Source organism: Hemicordylus capensis, chromosome 3, assembly GCF_027244095.1.
Source record: "Hemicordylus capensis ecotype Gifberg chromosome 3, rHemCap1.1.pri, whole genome shotgun sequence".
Classification (NCBI taxonomy): domain Eukaryota; kingdom Metazoa; phylum Chordata; class Lepidosauria; order Squamata; family Cordylidae; genus Hemicordylus; species Hemicordylus capensis.
This window is the reverse complement of record NC_069659.1, coordinates 299,242,261-299,266,899: the sequence shown is the minus strand read 5'-3', so window position 1 is coordinate 299,266,899 and position 24,639 is coordinate 299,242,261. Positions and strand designations below refer to the sequence as shown.

The 24,639-nt window shown below is 45.6% G+C and overlaps 1 protein-coding gene across 4 annotated transcripts in view; it reads left to right on the top strand.

The window, feature by feature from the left end:
• Positions 1 to 24,639, top strand: part of SNED1 (sushi, nidogen and EGF like domains 1) — a 127,151-nt gene that overhangs the window by 51,398 nt on the left and 51,114 nt on the right. For 3 of the 4 annotated variants that reach the window (XM_053304345.1, XM_053304343.1, XM_053304346.1), the window contains 12 exons: positions 814 to 927; positions 1,512 to 1,625; positions 1,832 to 1,948; positions 3,260 to 3,385; positions 5,517 to 5,621; positions 9,725 to 9,838; positions 10,575 to 10,694; positions 12,193 to 12,309; positions 12,413 to 12,529; positions 13,897 to 14,010; positions 18,350 to 18,523; positions 21,828 to 21,941. In XM_053304345.1, coding sequence (XP_053160320.1) covers positions 814 to 927; positions 1,512 to 1,625; positions 1,832 to 1,948; positions 3,260 to 3,385; positions 5,517 to 5,621; positions 9,725 to 9,838; positions 10,575 to 10,694; positions 12,193 to 12,309; positions 12,413 to 12,529; positions 13,897 to 14,010; positions 18,350 to 18,523; positions 21,828 to 21,941 — 1,446 coding nt within the window. The remainder of the gene's footprint in view (positions 1 to 813; positions 928 to 1,511; positions 1,626 to 1,831; positions 1,949 to 3,259; positions 3,386 to 5,516; positions 5,622 to 9,724; positions 9,839 to 10,574; positions 10,695 to 12,192; positions 12,310 to 12,412; positions 12,530 to 13,896; positions 14,011 to 18,349; positions 18,524 to 21,827; positions 21,942 to 24,639) is intronic. The other variant, XM_053304344.1, reaches the window with a different exon arrangement.

The window sequence follows — 24,639 nt, the reverse complement described above, 5'->3', positions numbered from 1 at the left end:
CCCGGGGCTCTGAAATACACGTCCTCTTTAAAGAAGAGCATCTCCTTCTTTGCTTGCTTTTAGGAAGAACCTCAAGAACTACCTGTTCCCCCAGGCTTTTAACTGATTTTTTTTAAAAAATGTTTTTTTAATCTTCTGAGATTGTTTTTTACTTCCTTTGTTTTGTGTATTTTAACTGTTTTATATTGTTTTATATTTGCTATGTTTTAACTTTGTACACTGCCTAGAGAGTTCATTATTAATAATTAATTAATTGATTGATTGATTTGATTTCTATACCGCCCTTCCAAAAATGGCTCGGGCGGTTTACACAGAGAAATAATAAATAAATAAGATGGCTCCCTGTCCCCAAAGGGCTCACATTCTAAAAATATATATAAGATAGAGGTCACTGGAGGTACTGTGCTGTGGATAGGGCCAGCTACTCTCCCCCTGCTAAACAAAGAGAATCACTGTGGTAAAAGGTGCCTCTTTGTCCAGTTAGCAGGGGATATCAAACAGTATAGAAATATTACAGATAGACAGATAAAGGCACTTGAACTTGGGGGACCTAGAGAGATTATAACTTCCTGTATTCTTCATATAGCTTCTCACATCTGCCTACCCATGATAGTATAGGCAAGACACACTACTAATTCTGATAACTGGAGAGGCATGCATGTTTTTATTCTGAAAAGGGGACTAAATAAGACTCTGTCTGAAGCACAGCAGCCTTGGGATAACCCCACAACATGCAAGTTTTTCTTTGTGTCACTGGAATGGCAAGTTCTTTATATCAACTTAATCTTCCTTTCCTTTGCTGAAACATCACAGAGGAGTCTCCGTGTGAAGCCAAAGAATGCCAGAATGGTGGTGAATGTCAAGCAGTAAACAGGACGGCTGTGTGTCTCTGCCAGCCAGGCTTTACTGGAGAAAATTGTGAGACAGGTGAGCTCACTGAAAGAGCATGTGTAGGGAATGCATTCAGTCAAGTGGGCAAAAGGAAGAATTTGGAAGGTGTTCTAAGGTAAGCCTACAAGCAGAAGTTCTACAAGCAGAAGTTGGACAGCACGAAGTCTCAATATTCATGTCCACAATCCAGCAGCTTCAGTGCTCAAGTGTAATTCTGCACACACAGAGAATTTCTTGTTCTCTTATATGAGAGGAATAATGCTCAATGCTGTGTGGGTTCCATGTCGGTAATCCCTACCATATTTACCCAAATCTAAGACAAGGCTTTTCTCCAGTTCTTTCCTGTTAAATATGGAAGAGAACATCTTAGATTCAGATTCCTCTTTCTTTTGGGTAAATACAGATATAAGCTGTATTTAGCCTTTATCTTTTAAGGCATCCTGTTACATTCAGGGTCGCCTTGTATTCAGGTAAATACGGAAGTTCTGTTTCTAAGCACAGAGCTACAGGCTCATGAATGAAAACCTTTTAAAATCTGCACAGGCCTAGATTAGTGTTATCTATGGCTAGACCAGCAACTGGTTTTCAGATTTGAACTTCCTGTTGTTTTTTCTTTACAGAAATAAATGAATGCGAGTCCAATCCGTGCCTGAATGGTGGGCGATGTATGGACCTGGTTGGCAATTACTCCTGTGCATGTGTAGCGCCATTCACAGGACAGCGCTGTGAAACAGGTGCCCTGATTTCATAACTGCGTGGCGGCAGTCTCCTCCCCACATAGCCAGACTCTCTCATGGCGGACTCTTCGCTCTGTGTCTCTCTTTCTCTGCTCTGATGCTCCTGTCAAACTTTCTACTTAGGCCCAGCCCCGTCCTTTGTTCTGTTTAGTAATTCAGCTGCATTGGGCTGTACTGAGGCTCCCTACTCTTCTCCGCTCTAGATCCTACAGCCTGTGAGGGCAAGAACTGCAGGAACCGGCAGACATGCAACTATATCCGCCCAGGGCGCTACATCTGCACATGCTCTCCAGGCTACTATGGGAACAACTGTCAGTATGGTGAGCAAGAGAGTCCCCATGCCACCCCAAGGAAGAGGCAAACGATGATTCTGTAAAAGATGTCCCACCATCTGGAGTCCCGCAGATCATTACCACTTAGCCAGTGCTGGCCAGTCATATTTGCACTTGCTTTCTTCATCCAGTAACAAGCTATGTGTGACATCCAAACCGATCAACCTCACCATTACTGAGGCAGATCTTTATACTGGTCTTTGCCGCCAGTGCCATTTTGCCAGTCCAGGGGAGGGGAAGGCAGGGAGAGGCAATTGTGCATCTTCATTTGCTGTCTGAGCATAAATCTACCTCCTAATAATTAAGCACTATACATCATGCCTGAACATCCATAACCAACTGGGAATACGAACATAAATGTTCAGGCATGGTATATAGTAGTTAATTATCATCTTACATGAATATATAACAGGGCAACTTCCCTGATTACTCAAGTGGGAAACCAGGGAAATTGCCTTGGTGTTTTTGGTTGTTGGACTGCTCTCTTAAGAAATCCCTCCTAAGCTTTGCTTTGTGAAGCAGAGATCCTAGTACTGACCAAATTAATCTCTGGTATATATATATTTAGAAATGGCATCCTTGAATTTGGCCTATTTGTAGATTTGATTGTCTGAATTCTCTAAGATAGCCTTAGAGTAAGGGCAGGGATCTCATGGGTCATCAAATCTAATATACTATCAGTAGTTGAAATCATACTTATAACAACTTTGTTGGATAGACCTTTATTTCCCTTTTATCAGCACCTTTTGATATGAGGTTAGGAACATAGGAAGCTGCCATATACCAAGTTAGACCCGTGATCCATCTTAGCTCCATATTCTCTACACTGACTGGCAGCGGCTCTCCAAGGTTTCAAGCAGGAAACTCTCCCAGCCCTACTGGAGATGCTGGGGATTAAGCCTAGGACTTTCAGTATGCAAAGCAGATACTCCACCACTAAGGTACAGCCTCTTTTGTAAGTTGCCTTACAAAATCATTCAGCTACCTGTGGATCAAATCCACCCAAAGTAACCCATCTACTTGCTTATCCAACCTATTCTTAAAGCAGTACTGAAAATTCCAAGATATCCTAGCAACTTTACAGTTGGGATGTTCTTCCTGATACGCAAAGCCCTTCAGGCTGCAGTTTGCGCCCACGATCTCTTCCACACTGGACATGGACAGCAACTTAACTCCCACCCTCCATAAGTCTAACCTTTCATGTATTGGGGGACTGTTATCAAAGTCTTCCTTTCTCCATGCTAAAAAACTCAGCTGTTTCTCTCTTCCTCATATCACCTTTCTTGCACTGTTTTTTAGGAGGACCCAGAATGCCCAGTGCATGTATCTCCAATCCATGCCAGAATGAGGGCACTTGCCTTGAAACCAGCCAAGGCTATGTGTGTGAGTGTCATGAGGGATACACCGGCATGGATTGCAAAGACAGTAAGTGTTGGCATCTAAGGATTACGATAGAGATGTGCACGGAACTGCTTCGGCTCTCCATGCCTGGAGCACTGCGTCGGTTTGAAATGCTGGCATTCGAGCCAGTTTGGAGGCCAGGGGGTTACTTTAAGGGGCAGGAAGGGTGCCTCTTACCTGCCCATCTCTGCCCCGCCACTTTCCCCCCCACCAGCAGCACTCTCCCAAAAAGCGTGGGTGTGGGGCTGCAGCGTTCCTTCTTGCAGCCCTGTCCATTGTCACCACGGAAATGGCTGATGTGCGTGCCATGCGCACTTATCAGCCATTTGCATGGCGGCACTGGATGGGGCTGCAAGGAGGAACGCTGCAGCCCCACGCCCATACTTTTTGGGAGAGCGCCAGTGGGGGGAAAGCAGAGGGACAGGCATGGGCAGATAAGAGGCTCCCTCTTTGCCCCTTAAAGTAACCCCCACACACACCCTCCCAGGAGTGCATGGAACCGGTTCCGTGCACATCCCTAGATTGCAGTGTTCAGTTGTGTGAAAGTTTTTCACTAGGGTTTTTCCTCCTAAAGTAGCCGTGGGAAGTTGCAGTCTTAAAGCAGAAGTTAACTGGTGAAGGATTGACAAACGCAATTACTGTATCCCTTTCTTTGCAAGCCACTTTTCTTATCAAAACTTCCCCTGCCAAGCTATTCTTCTCCTGTGGGGGAACAGCTATGAATACTATATCTTTTTCTCCAAGGGACCAAAAGCAAGAGGCAATTCTGATAAGAAAAATGGCCTCTTTTCCATAAGAGAGAAAAAGATAATAGCCCCACCACCCCCGTGTGAATTTCTGATCCAGATTCTGAGCCATCCACAACTGCTTTGGGTTTAAAAAAAAAACCTTTATGAAAGCATTTGCACTGCTAAGCATCATGTTACTTTGACCCTAAGATATTATTTGTATGGCTATTGGTGATGGTGACATGGTTATATTACCAAACGTTGAGGGTGGGGGCATGGTAACCAGTGCAGGACTTGGTAACCGATACTATGGACCCTCAACTGAGTGCCAAGATAACAGTTTGCAACTTCCTGGCTTGACTCACCTTGACAGTTTAACAGGATACAGAGACCTGCATGTATCTATGTGTAAATATATATGTAATGGGAGGAGAACAATTGTCCATTTTCAGTTCAGCATAGCACCATTCCAGTGGCTGTTGCTGGTGGTCTGTGCATCTGTGTGTGTTTAGATTGTGAGCGCTTTTGGGATGGGGAACAGTTTTCTCAGACCTGTGCTATATAAACCACTTTGAGGACATTATTAGTGGTATATATGTATTTTAATAATAGAGCTATGATCATGACAAGTGTCAGAAGCCTGACAGATCATTTTCAAAACCATTTCCAAAAGATGGCAGTTTAGTCGTTTGCAACCTAAGTGTAGGATCAATACAAAATAAAGCCAGAGTTCTCAAACTTATTTGTGTATATACCAAGTCCCACTTTGGGGATCCAGACTCTATAGGAGTTCCTCCTCAGTGTATACAGGAATGGAAGCCCAACTCTCTTCCATCACTTTGTTGCTATTGCTTGCTATGCTAAAGCATCAAATATATCCAGGTAGTGCTTATTTTACTAGAGAGAGTCCCTTCTGGCAGAGTTCTCCTTTAGTATTGTGGGAGCTGCCGTTTTCATCTTTCCCTTGCATTTCGTGTTTTCCCTATTCCCCAATCCACTCACCCCCATTAGGGTTTTTGCATTCTTCCATTTGAAGGCAGATGCCACATGTTAGGAAACACTGGCTCATGTCATTCCCCAGAAGGAGAGGGGAATGGGCTCATTAGAGTCTCTATGCAGAGCACAGATATAACCACAAGGGAGCCTTTGATAGGTGGAGCTTGATGACTCCAGTGGGGAGCAGCAGCCGGTTTGTAATTTGTAGTCCCTTGGGTATTAATTAAGGTAAATATCTGAGGTCATGAGAAAGGGAGTAAAGGTTCTGTCACCACAAAGCTTGTAGCCAAACTTAATCCAGATCCTTCCCCACAGCAAGCCTGAACAACACAGTTAGTTTCTGGTGGGACTCGTGAAGGCCTCAATAGCTGAGCTTTTGCTGGCACAGATGAGCCTAATTAGTCCCCCTCCCCCATTTTGCCTTTTTGCAGAGTTGTTGGAGAACTGTGAGTGCCGAAATGGAGGAAAGTGTCTGGATGGAAATGTCACAATATGCCAGTGCCCACCAGGATATTTTGGTCTTCTCTGTGAATTCGGTATTAATAATATATCCTGACTTATCTGTACTGACATTATGTTCTCTTAACTTTTGTTTTTCACAGTAACTTACAAAAGGGAAAAATCAAGGGGCTCATTGTTATGCTTAACACTTCTAATCTCTGTACAGAAATTTTAAAGGCCACTCAGTCCCTTCTTGCAGGTTTATAATCCAAGAAGACAAGGCACTTTAGGGAGGAAGGGAAAGGAGAGGAAATAAAAAGGGAAGAGTGTCAACGGGGATAAGCCAAGGTAGACATCTGTATTTCAAGGAGGTACTTGAATGTAAAAATAGAGGAAAGGAGTCCAAAATTAGGTGGAGGGGCATGTTGATTGCTACTGGTAGATGATTTTATTCACCTTCTGAATATCGTTATCTAAAGTGAGGTAGAGCACTTTACTGATGTGCTCTGTCTGGAGATGGATGGTTGGTTTTTTTGACAGTTGACTGAGATAGTTTGGAAGAGGAATTGCTGCTCATGATGTGCAAGCTCATCCCACTTTTGCCTCCAGCAATCAAGTTTTTCAAGTTTTTGTATTATTCCAAACCTGTGAATAAAAGTGGCATTAGTACAAAACAAATGTGTGCATACACCATGGGAAGCAAGGGAAGTCTCTCTCTCTCTCTCTCTCTCTCTCTCTCTCTCTCTCTCTCTCTCTCTCTCTCTCTCTCTCTCTGCTTCCAACTCACTTAAATATGATTGCCTGTCTCTGTCAAGGACAGAAAAGGAAAACACCTGTAGTACTATTTTTCTTGTGGAAAACCAGCCCTTCCCCAATTGTTAAGCCTGTCAAGGTAATGCTCCGTATTCTCACTGAATATGGAGCACTGCCTTGTAGTAACATTATCCTTTAACAGTAATAGATGTAATAGAAGAATAGGTTAACTGTCCTGATGTTCCTGGCCCCTTATAGTTATGTTAGTGACCTTCAGCATCCCTCTTATAGGTGTTGAAGCAGTTCAGCTTGACCTTTCCAGGCTAACCTGCATGATTCTTGGAAATCAAAACAGAAAAATCTATCCTCTTTTTTGATAATGGAACGTTTGTGTACATACAGGTGTGTCCTATAGCAGCCTCACCTGGGTCAGGACACTAGCCCAAAGAATCAGTGGCCAATCCTCATGTTGCATCATAGTATAAAGATTCTTTGAGATTAAAAAGCTGCCTTCAGATCTGTGCATATGCTATTTTTGCTTGTGTTTTCCCTGATGCATCAGTCGTTCCAAACTTCCAATTTGCTTTTTAAATGTGAGGTGTTTAAAAAAAAAAAAGAACAGAAAAAGATGAGGACTGTCAGATTCCCAGGGGATGGGGTGGGCTCCTAGCTCTTCTTGGACTCCAGAATGACTGGGTCAGCACCAAAAAAAAGTCAGCCTCGGGAACAGTCAGGGGAGGAGATTTGTCACCTGAGTCCTCCTCCTGGCTTGCTGCATTCAGCCAGTTCTCTCTCCTGGAGAACTCCTGGCTCCCATACTCAGAAGCAGCTCCTCCTCCTTATCTTTAAATACCCCAGTGCAGAGCTGACAGGGCTTAAAACCTACTTCCAGCCCCGCCCCCTTCCTGACCTTGCTTCCTGTTTCCTGCCACACCCAACCCAGCTGTCTCCCTAGAGCTGTTTCCTGCAGCTCTCCCTGCCTTGGCCTGGGCCCTTCTCATCCCCCCTGCCCCCCTAAAGGGCATGAAAGCCCCACAGGAGGGATGCCACGCCCTTCTCCAGACTCCACAGGACTACCCAAGCAACCAGGTAACATGGCATCCCCACAATGACTTTGGCACTAGGTGCAGGGAGCTGCTTCAAAGCAGTCATGCCATGTTACTCTGGTGTATCAGTGATACAGTACTTGTTTTTCTGGATTCTGCCCCTATAGAAAAAAGAGAGTCAGCATGGTGTAATAGTTAGAGTGTTGGATTATGATCAGGAAGACCCGGGTTCAAATCCCCATTCAGTTACCCCTGCTAACTGGGCAAAGAGGCACCTTTTACCATGGTGATTCTCTTTATTTAGCAGGGGGAGAGTAACTTGCCCTATCCACCCCCAGCACAGTACTTCTAGTGACTGTTGCTGGTGTGTGTCTTATGTTTCTTTTTAGAATGTGAGCCCTTTGGGGACAGGGAGCCATCTTATTTGTTATTTCTCTTTGTAAACCACCCTGAGCCATTTTTGGAAGGGCGGTATAGAAATCGAATTATGATGATGATGATGATGATGAACCTCACCAGGTGTCTTTGGGCCAGTCACTTATCTCTCAACCTAATGTACCTCACAGGGTTGTTGTGAGTGTAAGAACCATGTACACCCTTGGATGGAAGGAAAGAGCATGGGCAGAACATAGACTCTGAGCAGAGTAACCTGCTATTGGGAAGTCACTATGGAGAAATATCCAGATAAAACTGAGGGCAAGTAGTCTATGAGGAAACTAGGCAGGAAGCAGCATTTGCTTGAAGCTGGCTAAAAAAGGTCAAGACAAGTGGAATGAGTGTCACTCGATTAATTCCTGGTGTTTGCCCTTAGAGTGAACTTGCATGTGTTCACCATATTGATCCCACCAGCACCATCCCAGCTGAAAATTGCTTTGCCTAGAATGACTGCTGTGCTGACATTTTTACTTTGTCCCAAGGAAGTTGGGGAGTTACAGTCATTCCTGGTTTTGCACAACTGGCATCCAGATATTCCATCACTGAGGAATATAAAACAAGCGGGTTTGCCTGCCAACACTGCAAATAATTTAAGTCCATTTGATTTATGTTATACTCACTGCCATGAAAAGACACTAAGTTGAATCAGTGCCAAAGTGCTTCAATATGCTCCCTGGATCAGAACTCTGAAACAAATTTCACACTTTGTGTGATGTTCATCTTAATAATCACATGATGTGCAGAGAGTTAGTGGGGATGGCCTTATTTGGATTAGATCATAACTATATTATGTATAGTCTCTGAATCTTGATCAGTGACTTGGGAGTTCCATGTAAGATTGCCAGCTGCTTAGTCCAAAGGAACCTTTAATAACAAGGAGGGGCATAGTGCACACTGTTTCTCTCATCGCTGTAGCACTATGAACCTTTTTCCTGCCACACAGTTATTGAGGGAACTGGGAACCAATCCAGCCTTGCAGATTCTTGATGGACACTAGTGCTGATGTGGAGATGCTCTACACAGTCGGGCTGATCTACATGGTGTTAACACCTTACCAACATTACAGCCTGTGCATGGAGCGCCACCATGCACAAGTACTTTCACCCAGTCCCCACATCTGGGTTGTGCTGTAGTGGTTTGACTCAGTTGTCATATCTAAGTCCAGAAGTGCTTTATAGGTGAGTGCCTCAGACTGTGTACAGAGCAATAAAGTGTAAGTCATATACAAAATGGCTGAGGCAGCCCAAGGAACTTTGTAAATGATAGGAAGCTGAATGTCTGTTCCAATAAACAGCATGCGTCCATACCTCTATTTTAACTCCTCTTGCACTGTATATCTTCTTTATATATATATTTCTCTTAGGCATACCCATCGTTAATCCCATGCATGGCAGCTCTCACGAGAGCTGCTGGATAGCGACAGGGATGGGCAGGAGGCAGTGTTCTCTCTAAAGCGTGCACATGTGCATGTACTCACACATTTTTTGGTTTCTGCTCAGTTAATTTTAGATCCTGCTCAGGTTTAATCAAGAAGGTCCCACACTGAATGCATGTGTGCACACACTGTCTTGACACTGACGCCCAGAACAAAACTCATTCCGCACACAGATGAAAAAAATTAGAGAGAATGCTGGCGGGAGGGAAGAAAATGACGGCGGCAGCAGGCTGGTGGGGGAAGTAGCAACCAGCAGGCAGATGGGGGAAGCACTGGGGGGTGGAAACGGTGGCGGAGGCTGGCAGGCGGGGAAGCAGAGGCAGAAGAAGACAGTGACGATGACGGGGTGGGGGCGAACTAGAGGCACAGATGCTCTGTGCCCGGTTCAGCTAGTTATTTTTTATTGTGCAAAGTAAATCAACTAAATGTCGATCCTGCCATCCTAGCAAGTAACTAACTGTCTGCAAAGCTCATCTGAACTGCACTGAACTGTGTGATAGGGAATTGTTGTTCCTTTCCCCCTCCACAGAAGTGACTACTACACCTTGCAATATGAACACGCAGTGTCCAGATGGGGGATATTGTATGGAGTATGGTGGCAGTTACCTGTGCGTGTGCCATACAGATTACGGCACTAACCACAGTAAGTAGGATGGGCAATCTGGAAACATCAGGGTGTGAGAATGAAGATGGTGGGAGGGGGCCCTTATGACATACAGAGAGGCTGACCCAAAGCCCACTCTGGTTAGTGGAGACTAGATGGGGCCCAGGTTTCCAGGGGTTGCAAAGTCAATATAAATGGTGCACGACCATTTAAAATCAAGAACTGAACACAAACTTGGGAAGTGTGGTGCAGCTGAAATCGTATTAGGTTGGAATATGAGGATGATGTTGCATGTGATATGGAAGCATGGAAAAAGGTTGGGCACTTCACTCATGGCATTCTCTGTTGCCATCTAAGCATCAAATGCAAAACACCTTTAAGAGCTCCAGGTTCAAATCTCCGAGCAAATCACTCTTTCGCTTGTAAATAAGATCAGAATAATAAATCTCCTTGTGCACTGAAAAAATGCTGCCAGCATTGTTTAGTTAAAGGAAATCATATTTCTTCAGGCACAAGACTACTGAAAATATACCTTCTATAGAGCAGTGATCAGTCTCATGCACTCTGTAAGCTGTCAGTCTTCAGTGCATGCCACCAAGATCCCCATGAATAAATATACTAAGAAACAAGAAATGATGGGCTAGAGGAATTCTGGGCATCTAAATTCAGAGATATGTGTCCTTTTCTCCGTGTCATTTAATTGAGCTCCTTTCCGTGGGGCAGGTGGGGTTTTCATTTAGCATCAGCCCATGTGAGGCCATGTCTGCTTTTGCAGCTGTGCCACCATCTCCCTGTGACTCGGAGCCTTGCCTGAATGGTGGATCGTGTGACGCTCTAGATGACTCCTACACCTGCGAATGTACCCGAGGGTTCATCGGCAGGCATTGTGAGAAAGGTACTTGCAAGCGCTTGGCAGAAGATCAGAAGCTATGTTCCAGATCCTCCTTTGGTGCTGTAAGCAGGCTTTTTCCTAGCACAGGGTGAAGGAATTGACTGCAGGCAATGTGTCCCCCATGCATTTTTATCCCATGGATGAGCTGGGGTTGAGTTCTTCCTGTAGCCAGCCAGAATAGAATGAGATTGGCAAAAGACCCAAGGTAACATGACTGGATGGGGAAATACAGGAGGACCTCACTATTTGTGAGTCCAACACCTGCAGTTTCTTGTATCCGCAGTTGCGTAATTAGCACTCAACCTCTGTATATGTGGAGGGAAACCAGTGGGGGAGGGTTAAGCCCACGTATCCACAGGTCGGGAGTGGCCAGAAATGACCTCAGAGGTCATTTCCGGACATTATTTTGTTTTTGGGAGCCAATTTATGGCTTTTTCTTTAAAAAAATTGTTCAAAACCTGCTATTTTTGGCCAGTTTTCGGCCAATTTTCAGAATGGTGGACCACTTAGGAGCATGATACGGCACTTGGGGGCATTATTTGGGGAGAAAAACACCTATTTTCAGCTGATTTGGGGCAGTCCAGGAACCTAACCCCTGGATTCCCATAGCCCTCATGATCCAGCACTTGCAGATTCGCGGCACCCCCTCCCCCCAGAACAGAACCCCTGCTAATAACAGGGTTCTCTTGTATATCATCTGAACCAGTACCTCTGGATACACCTGTTGATTATTTCCATAGTTACAGTTGCTGCACAAATATTGCAGCAATTGTTGAAATTGCTGGTGAATAATATCTCCATGGGTTGCAGGTTCACTTGATATGTTTCTCTGTGTAGTTTCATTTCTGGGATAATCCATGTTGAGTGGGGGAAACCCAGAAAATTGCTGTAAGTAATTGAGTGCAAAATGTTAAAACCCTGCAGTTCCAATTTACTATAGCGAGATTTATGAGCATTTTGTCTCCTTTTAAATGCAGATGTTGAGCTACAGGCCAAAAAGCCCAGATATACAACTCTTATTGTTTAATAGTTTCAGGGTGGGTTACATAGAAGAAGCTCCTCTGGTCCATTTAGTTCAGCATCTTATTTCCAACAGCCATTTGATGCCTTTGGAAAATGCTTAAGCAGGACTTAAAGGCAAAAGTCCCCAGCAGCCCGTATTCAGTGGCATACTGCCCCTGAACATGGAGGTTTAATTTAACTAGTTTGACTAATAGCTCTGTTAATTTCCCTAATTCCTATATTAAACTTTCTAAGGGCCAATTGACCATCTCTGCATCCTGAGGCGGTGAGTTCCATAAGCTAATTGTGTGAAGTAGTACTTAATTTTGTCTCCCTTGAATCTCCTGACAGTCACTTTGATTGGATTGATCTATGACGGGTTGGGAATTGGTTTAACTTGGTGAAAGGATTAGAAGAGGGAAACTGCTCCATCCATCTATATGGCAGGTATTTTTTTTGAATGGGTGTGTAACCATTATTGGCACTCTTCCCTTCCCAGCAAGGCCAAAGCTGTGCAGCTCCGGGCCCTGCCGCAATGGAGGGACGTGTAAGGAATCGGAGGGTGAATACCACTGCACCTGTCCCTACCGCTTCACAGGGAAGCACTGTGAAATAGGTAACCCCACTGCATGTGTTGCAGCAATTCATGTAGCTGAGCAAAAAACAGGAAGTGTCTTGGAATAATTCATGATGTAACCTGCTTCTTCCTGTTCTTACAGGTAAACCTGATCCCTGTGCCTCAGGGCCGTGTCAGAATGGGGGCACCTGCTTCCATTATATTGGCAAGTACAAATGTGACTGCCTCCAAGGATATGCTGGACGCCACTGCGAGATAGGTATTGAAGGGGGTGGGGTGGGGACAGAATCTATGTCCAGCAGCATCTATGAACCCCAGCCCTTTGGGCATTAACAGGAGGTATCTGATTCTCTCCTGGCCCTCCTTACTTATCAAGTTACTGAACGGCAAATATGAGTTCTTTTCTCAGAGTGATCTCATTTTGGAGGATTATCTATTTAAGAAAATTGCCAGCCATTTCTTCTTTATGAGTATTATATACTAGCTGGGCCGGGCACAGAGCATCTGTGCCTCCAGCTGGCCCAGCCACCCACCACTGCTTTCTTCCCCGTTGACCTGCATGATGCCTTTTTCTTGTCCCCTGCAGCCACTTTCTGGCTGGCTGGGCGCCAGCTTCTTCTCCCCCACTGTGGGCGGGCTTCTTCTCCCACTCACCCACCCCCGGTTTCTTGTCACCACAACCCTGCTTTCTGGCTGGCCGGCAGGCATTTTCTTCACCAGCCGCAGCAACCATTTTCCTCCCACCCCTTGACCCGTCCCATGGCTATCCAGCATATCTCTGAACTCTCACAAGAGCTGCCATGCATGGGATTAGCCATGGGTATGCCTTAGACTGAGGATTCTCAACGTGGGGTCCCCAGATGTTATTGGACTTCAACTCCCATAATCCCCAACCAAAGGCCACTGGGGCAGGGGATTCTGGGAGTTGAAGTCCAATAACATCTGGAGACCCAATGTTGAGAGCCCCTGCCTTAGACAATTAAATATATAGAAGATATATCTTAGGGCATAGCAACAAGTCCCTGATAACAACACCTCATCCTAACGCCAGGAAGTTTCATGAGCAAAACAAATAAGCACCCATGTGTACATCTAGAGGATGGTGGGAATTATGATGTTCAAAATACAGACTATCTTGCTCTCATTCTTTCCTGTGCAAAAAATTCTACGGAACATATCTTTGGAATAAGGTTTCAGCAGGTTGTCATACACAATAAACTCCTTTGCTGTTAACTTCCTCAGCTATCTAGCCATTGCTCCATTAACAGGTTGGGTATGTGTTGTAGAAGTTGCTACTTGGGCAATATGTTGTTCTCTCCATCCTGAAGTGTTAACATAGCCTGTGTATGTCGATGAGTGCACTATCTTTTATTCTTTGGTTCATTTTTCTTCCAGAAAATATCTACAGTCCTGCAACACCAGAGCATATACATTAGGTTACCTCTTGGGTTGTTGCATCTCCAGGGGTTATCATTTTATTGAAATTCCTATTCCAGCTTTGTTCCATTACTAGGGCAAGAAATAATTTTAAAGGTTGCATGTTCTGACTTTTTAAAGGTACCTTTTGTAAGCTCTGTTTGGAACAGTAAATGGAGCAATTGAGTGAGCTGGGCTCTGTTTTCACAGCTCCTTCTCCTTGTCTCCTGAGTCCATGTGAAAATGGAGCCACTTGTGAGGAACTCGGCAACAGCTATGCCTGCATGTGTCCAGCTGGTTACATGGGAAGACACTGCCAGTCAGGTAAAACACAGAGAGGTTATTTGCACAAATCAAAAACTGTATTCTACCTGGGTTTGGGAGCTGTATGTGCTCCCAGTTTTTGGTTGTGTGGAAGCAAGGTAAGAGGAAAACCTGGATAGAAGTGATTCTGTGGAAACAAGGTAGGAGTAAAAGCTAACCAGGTTTTCCTCCTACCTTGCTTCCACACAACTGAAATTTGGGAGCATACATTGCTCCCAAACCTGGGTAGAACAGGTTTTGATTGTGTAAATGACCTCAGAAAATCATTACCCAATAACCAACAGAGTTCTCCCTAGTGGTGTGCCCGGACCGGTCCGGAGCCATGGAAAAGGCTTCCGGACCGGTCCGGAATTTGGCCGGTCCGGCAGTCCGGCAGTGGGGGGGAGTGTCACTTTAAGGGCGGAGGGTAGTACTTACCCCTCCCGCCTCTCTTCCCCCTCCGGCGCTCGTCTTTAAACAAACGTTTTTGGGGCGGCAGGGTTCCTCCCTGCCACCCCTGCCCCATCGTTGGCTGCAAAGCTCTAAAGTAAGTAGAAGCTGGCACTATGCATGCGCCCCACGCAGCGTGCACACACCTGTTGTCGCCGCTGGCGCACGCGCACTGCATACTTCACACATGCGTGTGCCAAAGTGACACTCCCCCCCAGTGCCGGACCACAGCTCTGTAGTTCCGTGCACATCCCTAGTTCTCACATCATTGGAAATGGTGAACTGTGTCACTGTGAGTCTTCACCTGTCCTAGCAGAGAGGACAATACTCACATTTTCATGAAACAAAACTATTCAAATAATGTTCTGGACTATTACCGCACATTCTACTAAATTCTCCTTGAAAATTTCAGTTTCCTAGTCATATGGAAACTAGTGCCAGAGGCTATGTAGGCAAGCTGGACTCACAGTGTAGAGCTTTTCCAGGGATTTCCTCTTCCCTAGAAAGCAGTGGAGTAGGGACTATATTCATGTTCATAAATGTGGAGTGCCACAAACTGCTCTTGCTGCAAAGAATTATCTGCTTCAAATAAACATCCTGCACAGGTGATTGTGTGGGTTTTTGACACCAGCTGTTGAAGGCTTATCCTGTTGCTCTAGTTTTGAATTCTGGAACTGCAGTTTTTGCTTCTCTGATCAAGGCAGGCTGCAACATAAGAACTTGTCTAAGATAATTCCACTAATCTATTGCAGCAAAGTGAATATGCCTTCATGGGCTACACAGAGAGCTATGCCCTAGGGATGTGCGAACCGGTTCGGATCCGAACCGGTTCGGGTCCGAACCGGTTCCGGTTCGGAGGTTCGGATCGAACCGAACCACCCCTGGTTCGGTTCGAATCCGAACCGAACTGGGGGTGGTTCGTTTCGAACCGGTTCGGACCGGTTCGGATCGGTTCGGAAAGCTGAAAATTGGTCAGATGGTAGCTGGCACGCAGGGGTACCTGTCACCCAAACCCCAAAGCAATCAGACACTCGTACGATTTTTTATGAATTTTTGAAAAATATTTTTATTTTTCTCTCATAGGATATAATGGGACCCGAACCAGGCCATTATTTCTTATTGTGGAGCACTCATGGGTGCCAACAACCATGCAAACCCTGAAGCAATCAGACACCCCTATGATTTTTTATGAATATTTGAAATATTTTTAATTATTTTTCTCATTGAGTATAATGGGACCCGAACCAGTCCATATCCCCTGTTGTGGAGGACCTAGGAGCACAAAAGCAGGGTGGGTGGTAGACAGGCATGGGTGCCTACCACCCAAAAAATCTCAAGGCAATTGGACACTCCTCTGATTATTGGTGAATTGTTAAGTGTTTTTGAATTCCTCATAGAGAATAATTAGGATTGCAGCAAATGTATAGCTTCACGTCGGGGGGAAAGGGGTGTCGTAGAGTGCAGTGTGGTGGGTGGTAGTTCCTAGGGTGGGCAAGGAAGCTATCAGAATTATTTGAAAGGAATTGGGCAAAGAGGTGATTTTTAAGTGATTTTTGAAGTTTACGCGTCTTTAAGGTTTTTCCTCATAATAAGTTATAATGGAGCTTTCAGCAGCCCTATAAGTGCACATGGGGGTGCTGGGGTGGCCCAGAGCAAGTGGTGGTGTAGTGCACATAGGGTGCCAACCACCCCCATGGGTTTCTAACCCATGGGGTACAGGGATCTCTGGTAGGGGCACCCCCATGGGTACAGGGTTCTCTTGTTTCTGAGGTATTGAGTGTGGATTCTATGATAGCAAATGAGATTTTCAATGAGACACCATCAATCCACTCTAATATGCTATCATAGAATCCACACTCCGCCTCCTGCTTCTTCTCTGTGTGTGTGCTTAGTAGGGGTGTGCAATTTGGGATTTCGGGTGATTTGGCTCAGACCCGAACCGAATCACCCCCGTTCTGTTTTGTGCCCGAATCTGGGTCACCCAAATCACCCTTGATTTGGTTCGGATTCGGATTTAATCCGAATCCGAATCGATTCAGGGGGGTAAAAAGGGGCCCAGGGGTAAAATTTTGGGGTGGGGTGGTAGTGCCCAATGGGTAGAGTCTACCACCCCAATTTCAGGGGGATTGGGCAAAGGGCTGATTTTTGGTGAATTTTTAAAGTTTTAGTGACTTTGGGGCAGTTCGGGGGCATAGCATGGGATCTGGGCAAAAGGAGTGGGGTGGGGTGGTAGTGCCTAATGGGTGCAGGCTACCACCCCAATTTCAGGGGGATTGGGCAAAGGGCTGATTTTTGGTAAATTTCTGAAAATTTCATATCTTTGGGGCATATTGGGGCAGAAAGTGGGGCCTGGGGCAGAATAGTGGGGTGTGGTGGTAGTGCCTAATGGGTGGAGGCTACCACCCTAATTTCAGGGGGTTTGGACAAAGGGGTGATTTTTTGAGAATTTTTGAAGTTTTAGTGACTTTGGGGCAGTTTGGGGGCAGAAAGTGGATCTGCCCCAAAATAGTGGGGTGGGGTGGTAGTGCCTAATGGGTGGAGGCTACCACCCCAATTTCAGGGGGATTGGACAAAGGGCTGATTTTTTGGGAATTTTTGAAGTTTTTGTGTCTTTGGGGCAGATTGGGGGCAGAAAGTGGATCTGCCCCAAAGGAGTGGGGTGGGCTGGTAGATAGTGCCTAATGGGTGGAGGCTACCACCCACCCCCAATTTAAGAGTGATTGGGCAGAGGGGTGAATTATGGTGAATTTATTTGTATGAGGTTTGTCTTCATAAGGTGAAGTGTGCTAAATTGATTACTTCCTCATATTATTCATAGTAAAGGAAAGTGTGAAAAAGTGAAAGTGGGGTCATGAGAGTTGTTTAATTGAAAAATATCTCATTTGCTATGATAGAATGAGAATTCACACCTTTTCTATTCACCATAATTCACCCCTCTGCCCAATCACTCTTAAATTGGGGATGGGTGGTAGCCTCCACCCATTAGGCACTATCTACCAGCCCACCCCACTCCTTTGGGGCAGATCCACTTTCTGCCCCCAATCTGCCCCAAAGACACCCAAACTTCAAAAATTCTCAAAAAATCAGCCCTCTGCCCAATCCCCCTGAAATTGGGGTGGTAGCCTCCACCCATTAGGCACTACCACCCCACCCCACTATTTTGGGGCAGATCCACTTTCTGCCCCCAAACTGCCCCAAAGTCACTAAAACTTCAAAAATTCTCAAAAAATCACCCCTTTGTCCAAACCCCCTGAAATTGGGGTGGTAGCCTCCACCCATTAGGCACTACCACCACACCCCACTATTCTGCCCCCGCCCCCACTTTCTGCCCCAATATGCCCCAATCTGCCCCAAAGACATGAAATTTTCAGAAATTTACCAAAAATCAGCCCTTTGCCCAATCCCCCTGAAATTGGGGTGGTAGCCTGCACCCATTAGGCACTACCACCCCACCCCACTCCTTTTGCCCAGATCCCATGCTATGCCCCCGAACTGCCCCAAAGTCACTAAAACTTTAAAAAATCGCCAAAAATCAGAGGAAGGTCCAATCGACTTGAAATTTGGGTGGCAGGTAGAACACAAGGTCCCCTTTCAAACCAGCTATTTTTTGAGATCCGAACCGGTTCGGTTCGGATCCGAACCGGTTCGGATCCGAACCAAACCGGGGGGGTGGTTCGGCAAAACCAAAACCGAACCACCCTGGTCCGGTTCGGACCCGGTTCGGACCCGAACCGAACCGGGAGAACCGGTTTTATGCACATCCCTACTATGCCCTCTGAGGGGGCTCATCAATGCAGAGCCTTAATTCTTCAGGGGTTTTTCACTGTGTAACTCATAGCCAATATTTTAAAAATCACTGTTCTATAACCTTTCTCCTCCCACCCACCCCTCTTTCTTTTTCTCCTTCCAGAGATAGACTGTGGCATCCCCAGTGAAGTAAAGCATGCTCAAGTGGCATTTAACTCTACTTCAGTGGGATCTCTGGCTGAATACCGCTGTGATCTTGGCTATATCCTAAGTCCCCCGAATAACCCTAGGGTGTGCAGAGCCCAAGGTGCATGGAGTGACCCTCCAGAGTGTAATGGTAACTTGAATTATGATTAGTATGTGTCTGTGTGTGAGAGAGTTAGTGAGTGAACATTGAGGATAGGGCCCGAGCCTTGGGGGGTCAGGGGCTGGGTGGGTGGGTGGGAAATATTGAGACACTGCAGTCTTGGTGTTAAAGGGACCAATTTAGGTTGCAAACCCATAATTATGGGGGGTGGGGTGGAATAAGGCTAAATTGTAGATCACACATGAGGATATTTGTGCAAACTGATTCCTTGTAAGTAGATTCAGATGTTGCACAGAACGTTGGTAAGAGGCTGGTTCCAACCTTGGTTTATTTTAACCAACTTCCTTAAAATAAACTTAGATGTGTAACCCACTTCAGATGTTGGGTTCATATTTTTGTGTATTTTGGGTAAGTTGGTTAGAACAAACCAAGATTGTTCAGTTGGACATGGCAGCTGATTTTGGGTTCTTCCTAACTGAACTCCTAGGAGGCTCACGTGGGCAGGAGAGGGGGAGCATACTCCTCCCTCCAAGGCTCAGGGACATCATAGAACCAAACTTTAAACTGTGGTTTTGCATGATGATTGTACCAGCCCTGTATCTATATAGAGTGGGCACATCTTGGACATTTACTGGTGTTTGTCATGTTAGAACAATCAGCATTCTGTGTAGTTTGCTACTTGTCCTGGCCCTCCTGTAGAACAGAGGGTGTGCCTGTATAGGAAGGACAAGTACAGAATGAGACTGTGCTCACGATCATAATAGGGGCGGGGGGGCGGGTAGTGGGGAAGGACTTACCTTCTTCCCAGATGAATCTCTACTCTCCTCTTTGGTGTGCCATCACAAACCTACACAGTCCACACTGCTCCGGGCAGTGTGGATCTCTGGAAGCAAAGACTCGTTTTCTAAGCCTCCAGAAATCCCACAATGCACCACACAATGAGCATGGTGCATTGGTGGATTCCCCTGGGAGTTGGGCACTCTAGGTGCTGACTCTGTGTATTCTTGGGCTGTGTGCATATACCCATTACCCCAGTACCAGGGTTAACAGTGCTCTTGCGCCCTTAACCCTGGCTAAAGCCCGGAGTAAAGAGGTGGGTTAAGTGCGATGGCAGTGCTGAGATCAGCCTCGATCCCAGCACTCCACACGAGCAGCCTAACCCAGACTGGGCTGCCCTAGCCCGGGTTAGACTGCTCGTGAAAATAGCCTCAATGTGTGCTTGTAGTTTAAGAGAAAGAAAGGTGTGTGACATGCTCCCTCAGGAACTGCAAGGTCCGAGAGTTCCTTGGTTCTAGCTAGCATTTCTTGTCCACCAGCAGGAAGAAGCAACAGGGTCTTGTGTCTGATTGGCAGCAGGAGGGAGGGACAAGCTACAATCAGGGATTGTAGGAGCCAGTGATGTTGATAGGATTTACAGGCCTCTGAAATATATGAATGAATTAGTTTGACCTTTTGGTCTCCAGAGTGCATAGAACTAGATCCCAGAGTTGGTTTGATGGGAACAATTTAAACTACAGTTATCACTCATGTGTAATTAATATACGCACATGCCATACTGCCTTCTTTAACTATAAATACAAATCAAGCTGCACCACCTAATGACGCAATGGGAAAGTAACTTGCCTAGGGAGCAAGAGGTTGCTGGTTCGATTCCCCACTGGTATGTTTCCCAGACTATGGGAAACACCTATATTGGGCAGCAGCGATATAAGAAGATGCTGAAAGGCATCATCTCATACTATGCAGGAGATGGCAATGGTAAACCCCTCCTGTATTCTGCCAAAGACAACCACAGGGCTCTGTGGTTGCCAGGAGTTGACACTGACTCGACAACACAACTTTACCTTACCTTACAAATCGAGCATCCAGAACTGTAAGGAGGTCTCAAAACAAACCAAATTACATTAATCAAGCCTCCAAAGTTACAAAACAAACAAGCCTTTTCTTGTCAATTTGTAAAAATGAACAAGGACTTCTGACAGGAGGGAGAGCCCAAGTTACAAGCTAGACCCAGAACAATAATGCTTGAACACTGACTGAAGAAAAAGAACAGGACCTTAGGAACTATTATGTTTAATGCAACCATCTCTGTTGTTCAACAGAACCATAGTGCTCTATAAAGGCCCAAACCTCCCTGTTTTTCTTGGGGGACAGATTGAGTAGAACCAACTCCGCACACACACACTTTTATTTTCTTCTTCTTTACCTTAGCATTGGAGCACCCAACACTTTTATTTTACTTAAAAGTATTTAAGTATTTCAGATTTTTCAGATTTGATTCTGATTTTTAACCAATTTTAAAATGGGTTTTTAAGCTGCTTTGTATTGTTTTGTATTTTCTTTTCACCTTTTTTGGTCTGTTATGATTTAATGTGTTGTGTTTTTATTGTATGTTTTAATCCTCTGTGGTAAGACACCCAGAAAACAATTTGTTATGAGGCGGCTGACAAATAGGTTTTGTGGGTTTTTTTACAATGATGATGATGTAGGCACATGGTCTCCAATTTTGATCAGGGAAGTGGCCCTTTTCCCCTGTTACTTTCCTAATCTAAATTGCCCCCTACAATCTCCTAATCACCTCATGGAAGGTGGTGGTGGGGGAGAAAAATAGAGGTACCTGTTTTGTTTCCTCCCTAGTGAAGCAAACAGCAACTGGGTGGTTGTGTTTAGATTGGGAAAATGTGTGCTGGGAGAGTTAAATACCCATCCACAAGTCACTGCTCTGTTCAGGTGCAGAGTCCCAATGAATGCAATTAAAAAGTTATCATGAGTGCAATTGAAAAGTTCACCACAATCACCAAGCCGCACACACTCCTACAGAGTGTAACATGAGAACCCAGAATTCCCAAGCAATCCCAGTCAAATTGCTATGGTTAAACCAAATTTAACCAGGATCAGTCTAGTTACCTATCCTGGTTAAATGTGGTTTAACCATGGAGGTTTGACTGGGATTGCCCAGAAATTCTGGGTTCTTGCATCATGCTCTGCAGGAGTGCGTGTGGCTCAGCAATCATTCACTGTGTTCATGAAACTGCTGCCCCAGTCACAGATTTCTCATATAACATGTTGTTTGACCCTGAGACTGGTATAGGTGCTTGAATTGTGTGTCTTCCCTTTGTCAGTTCTATGAGATCTGTCTGTACAGATACCCTCTATAGGTGGAAGGAAGATTGCTTCTCAGATGCACACATTTGGGTTTACAGGCTGTTCATATATATCTTTACATAAGATTTGGGGTGAGTGTTAGGGAGTTAATGCATTTTTCAATGCTTTACTAGACTTCAAGCCTTTCATTCCAGATATTTGACATCTGTCCATCCGTCCTCTCTTATAGAAATTGACGAGTGCAGATCTCAGCCATGTCTAAATGGGGGCTTGTGTAAAGATCGGATTGCCACATTCCTGTGCTTCTGCAAAACTGGCTACACAGGACACCACTGTGAGTTGGGTAAGAGAATGTGCAAATACATTGGCCAGAGAGTCGTATGATGTTGTTAGTGCAATATTAATAACTAACATCACTGTTGCAAAATGGTGGGCCATCATTTTAAGAAATCCAATATCCCAAAGAGTTTACAATTAAAATACTGGCGGTGGGAGATGGGAACAGAAGAAATGGAGAGGCAAGGGTCTTGAGGGTTGAATATGACAAGTGTTGTTACACGTTGTTGTTGTTATTTTCCCGTTCACCTGGGAAGGGGATCTAGAAGTACAGTACATCTAGATGTGAAGACGGTACAGTACTGAAAGTGAGGAGACAATACAGGCCTGTTTAGACAGAGGTTGTGTTAGTTTATTACAGTTTTAGCCTACTTTCCAGTAGGCTTATGAGACCATCCAGGATTCTATTTGTGTATTCGCCCGTGTGTCTGTCCCCTCGCCCCATCAACTTTGCAATGCCTGGACCAATATGAACCAAGTTTGGTACAGTTGTAGGGACACCACAATCGCGCAGTTTGTGATGATGTCATCCACCCCGATTCAAGATGGTAGAAGTGTGAATGTTTGAGGTGCAAGTGGGCTAATTTGTGAATCGTCTGATTTGAACCAAATTTTGTACAGTTGTAGTGAGTGACACACAAGGACAGCTCAACAGCATCATTTGTGATGCCATCCACCCTGATTCAAAATGGCAAACACATGAACATCTGAGGTGCGAGTGGGAACTGATTTGGACCCAATTTGGTACAGTTCTAGGGATACATAGAGACACCTCAAGTTTGTAGGCATGTGCATGAAATGTTTCATCCAGGCAGGGGTGGTGGGCAAGTGGTAGCTTTAAAGAGCAAGTGTGGAGGTCCTTACCTGCTCCTCCACTGCCCCACTACCATTTTGGTCACAGTGCTGGACTAATGTATGTGCTGCCGACTATGGACCATGTATGTGCTGATGCTGTGTGCATGCTGCTGGGAACAAGGAAGCAGCCGTGCACGTTCTTTTGGGCAACACAGTGCCGCAACCGGGATGGTGGTGGAGCAGCATAGGAGCAGGTAAGGACCTGTGTAAGTGCTCCTTAAAGCTACCACTCGCCCCCTGCCAAAACATTTTGGCTGCAGCAACTCAAATTGTTTTGGCGCCTCAAATTAGAGGCACCAAAATGACTCATGCACATGCCTGATAGTTTGTGGTAATGTCATCCACCCAAATTCAAGATGGTGGACACATGAACGCTTGAGGCACAAGTGGGCTGACTTGTGAACTGCCTAACTGATTTGGACTAAATTTAGTCCGGTTGTAGGGTTAGTGAAAGAAAAGTAGGCAGATTAGTTCTTACTAGAACAACTTGCTGTTGTATGTTTTAAGTCCTGCCACTTCGTGCAAGGAGTGTACATGCTTCTCTTTCCTCCAGCTATGCTCACAACAACCTAGTGAAGTAGATTTGACTGAGTGGGTGACTGGCCCAAGATTTCTCAGGCTGCAGTCTTCTACACACTTAACTGGGGGTAACCCCAATTGAACACAGAGGGATTTTCAGCCCAGAGTAAGAATTGTGCTGCTAGTGATCTCCATGGCTGAGTGTGATGGGAGGTGGGAGGATCCAGATCAGCCGTGGAGGTTCAGGTGTCAGACGAGGAGTGGGGAGACCTGGTTCAAATCCTTATATTTACTGGGTGATTTTGTGAGAGTCACCCTCAGCCTAACCTACTTCACACAATTATTGTGAGGACAAAAGGGAAATGTCTCACTTATGACGCTCCGGTCTCGGTTGCTGGGGCCAGGGACATCTCATGGGTTATCCTCTCTCAAGAGCTCCAGGCAGGACAGAAAGTAAATAGTTAAAAAACTAAGCCACACCCACTAGAGCCTGAGGGGGATAACCCCACCCAGTTCTTTCTGTCCTCAGCAAGCTCCAAGGCAGCGTTTTTCTAGCTCTCTCTTATTTTCTGCTGATATTGACTTCCTAACTACAGTATTCCGTTCTCCAAATCCATTTTTCTGTCCCTGATCTTTATTACTTGCTATTACCTGAAAAGAAAAGAAAGAAAACCACCCTTTTTTCGTCTTTCTCTCCCCCCCCCACGTCTTTCCCCCCTCATCTCCTCTTTCCTCTCCGTTGCTTGGAGCCAGTCAAAGAGGTACAGAGCAATTTCTCCAACAAGGGGAAGAGATTGAATGTTTTCGGCCTGGGAGCCTTCAGGGCCTTTTGTAGGCCCCATTGGCGCAGGCTGCTGCAAGCCCTGCATAGCAAGGCCGCTTTTCCAACCTCCCGAAAACCACCTGAAAAATTTGCCAGCAGTGGGTTGGCGGTCCGTGATCGGCCATCTCTCATCTATGGGCCACAGAGTCCCCCCTGGAAGGGCATAATTTTACCGAGTCAGTGACGGCCGCTCTTGAGCCGCCCGTCCCGATCGTCGAAGGGGCCACGTCGAGTCTCCCGCCCTCGGGCTGCGAGACTCACTCTACTGCGGCCCAGTACGCCACGCTGCCACAGGCAGCTTGAAGTGGCTGTGAAGAGCGCTTTGGGAGGCTCCCTATTGCCAATGCCCCACCAACCTCAGAAGAGATTAGGCGGATTGGTGAGCTGGCTAGCAACCTGACCGGCAGGGCAGCGAGGTCATCACAGGCATCTTCTGTTCCTAAGATGGCGACGGTTGCGAAGAATCCCTCCATTTTACCTAAAGGAGCCGGTGATGGAAAAGGGAGAC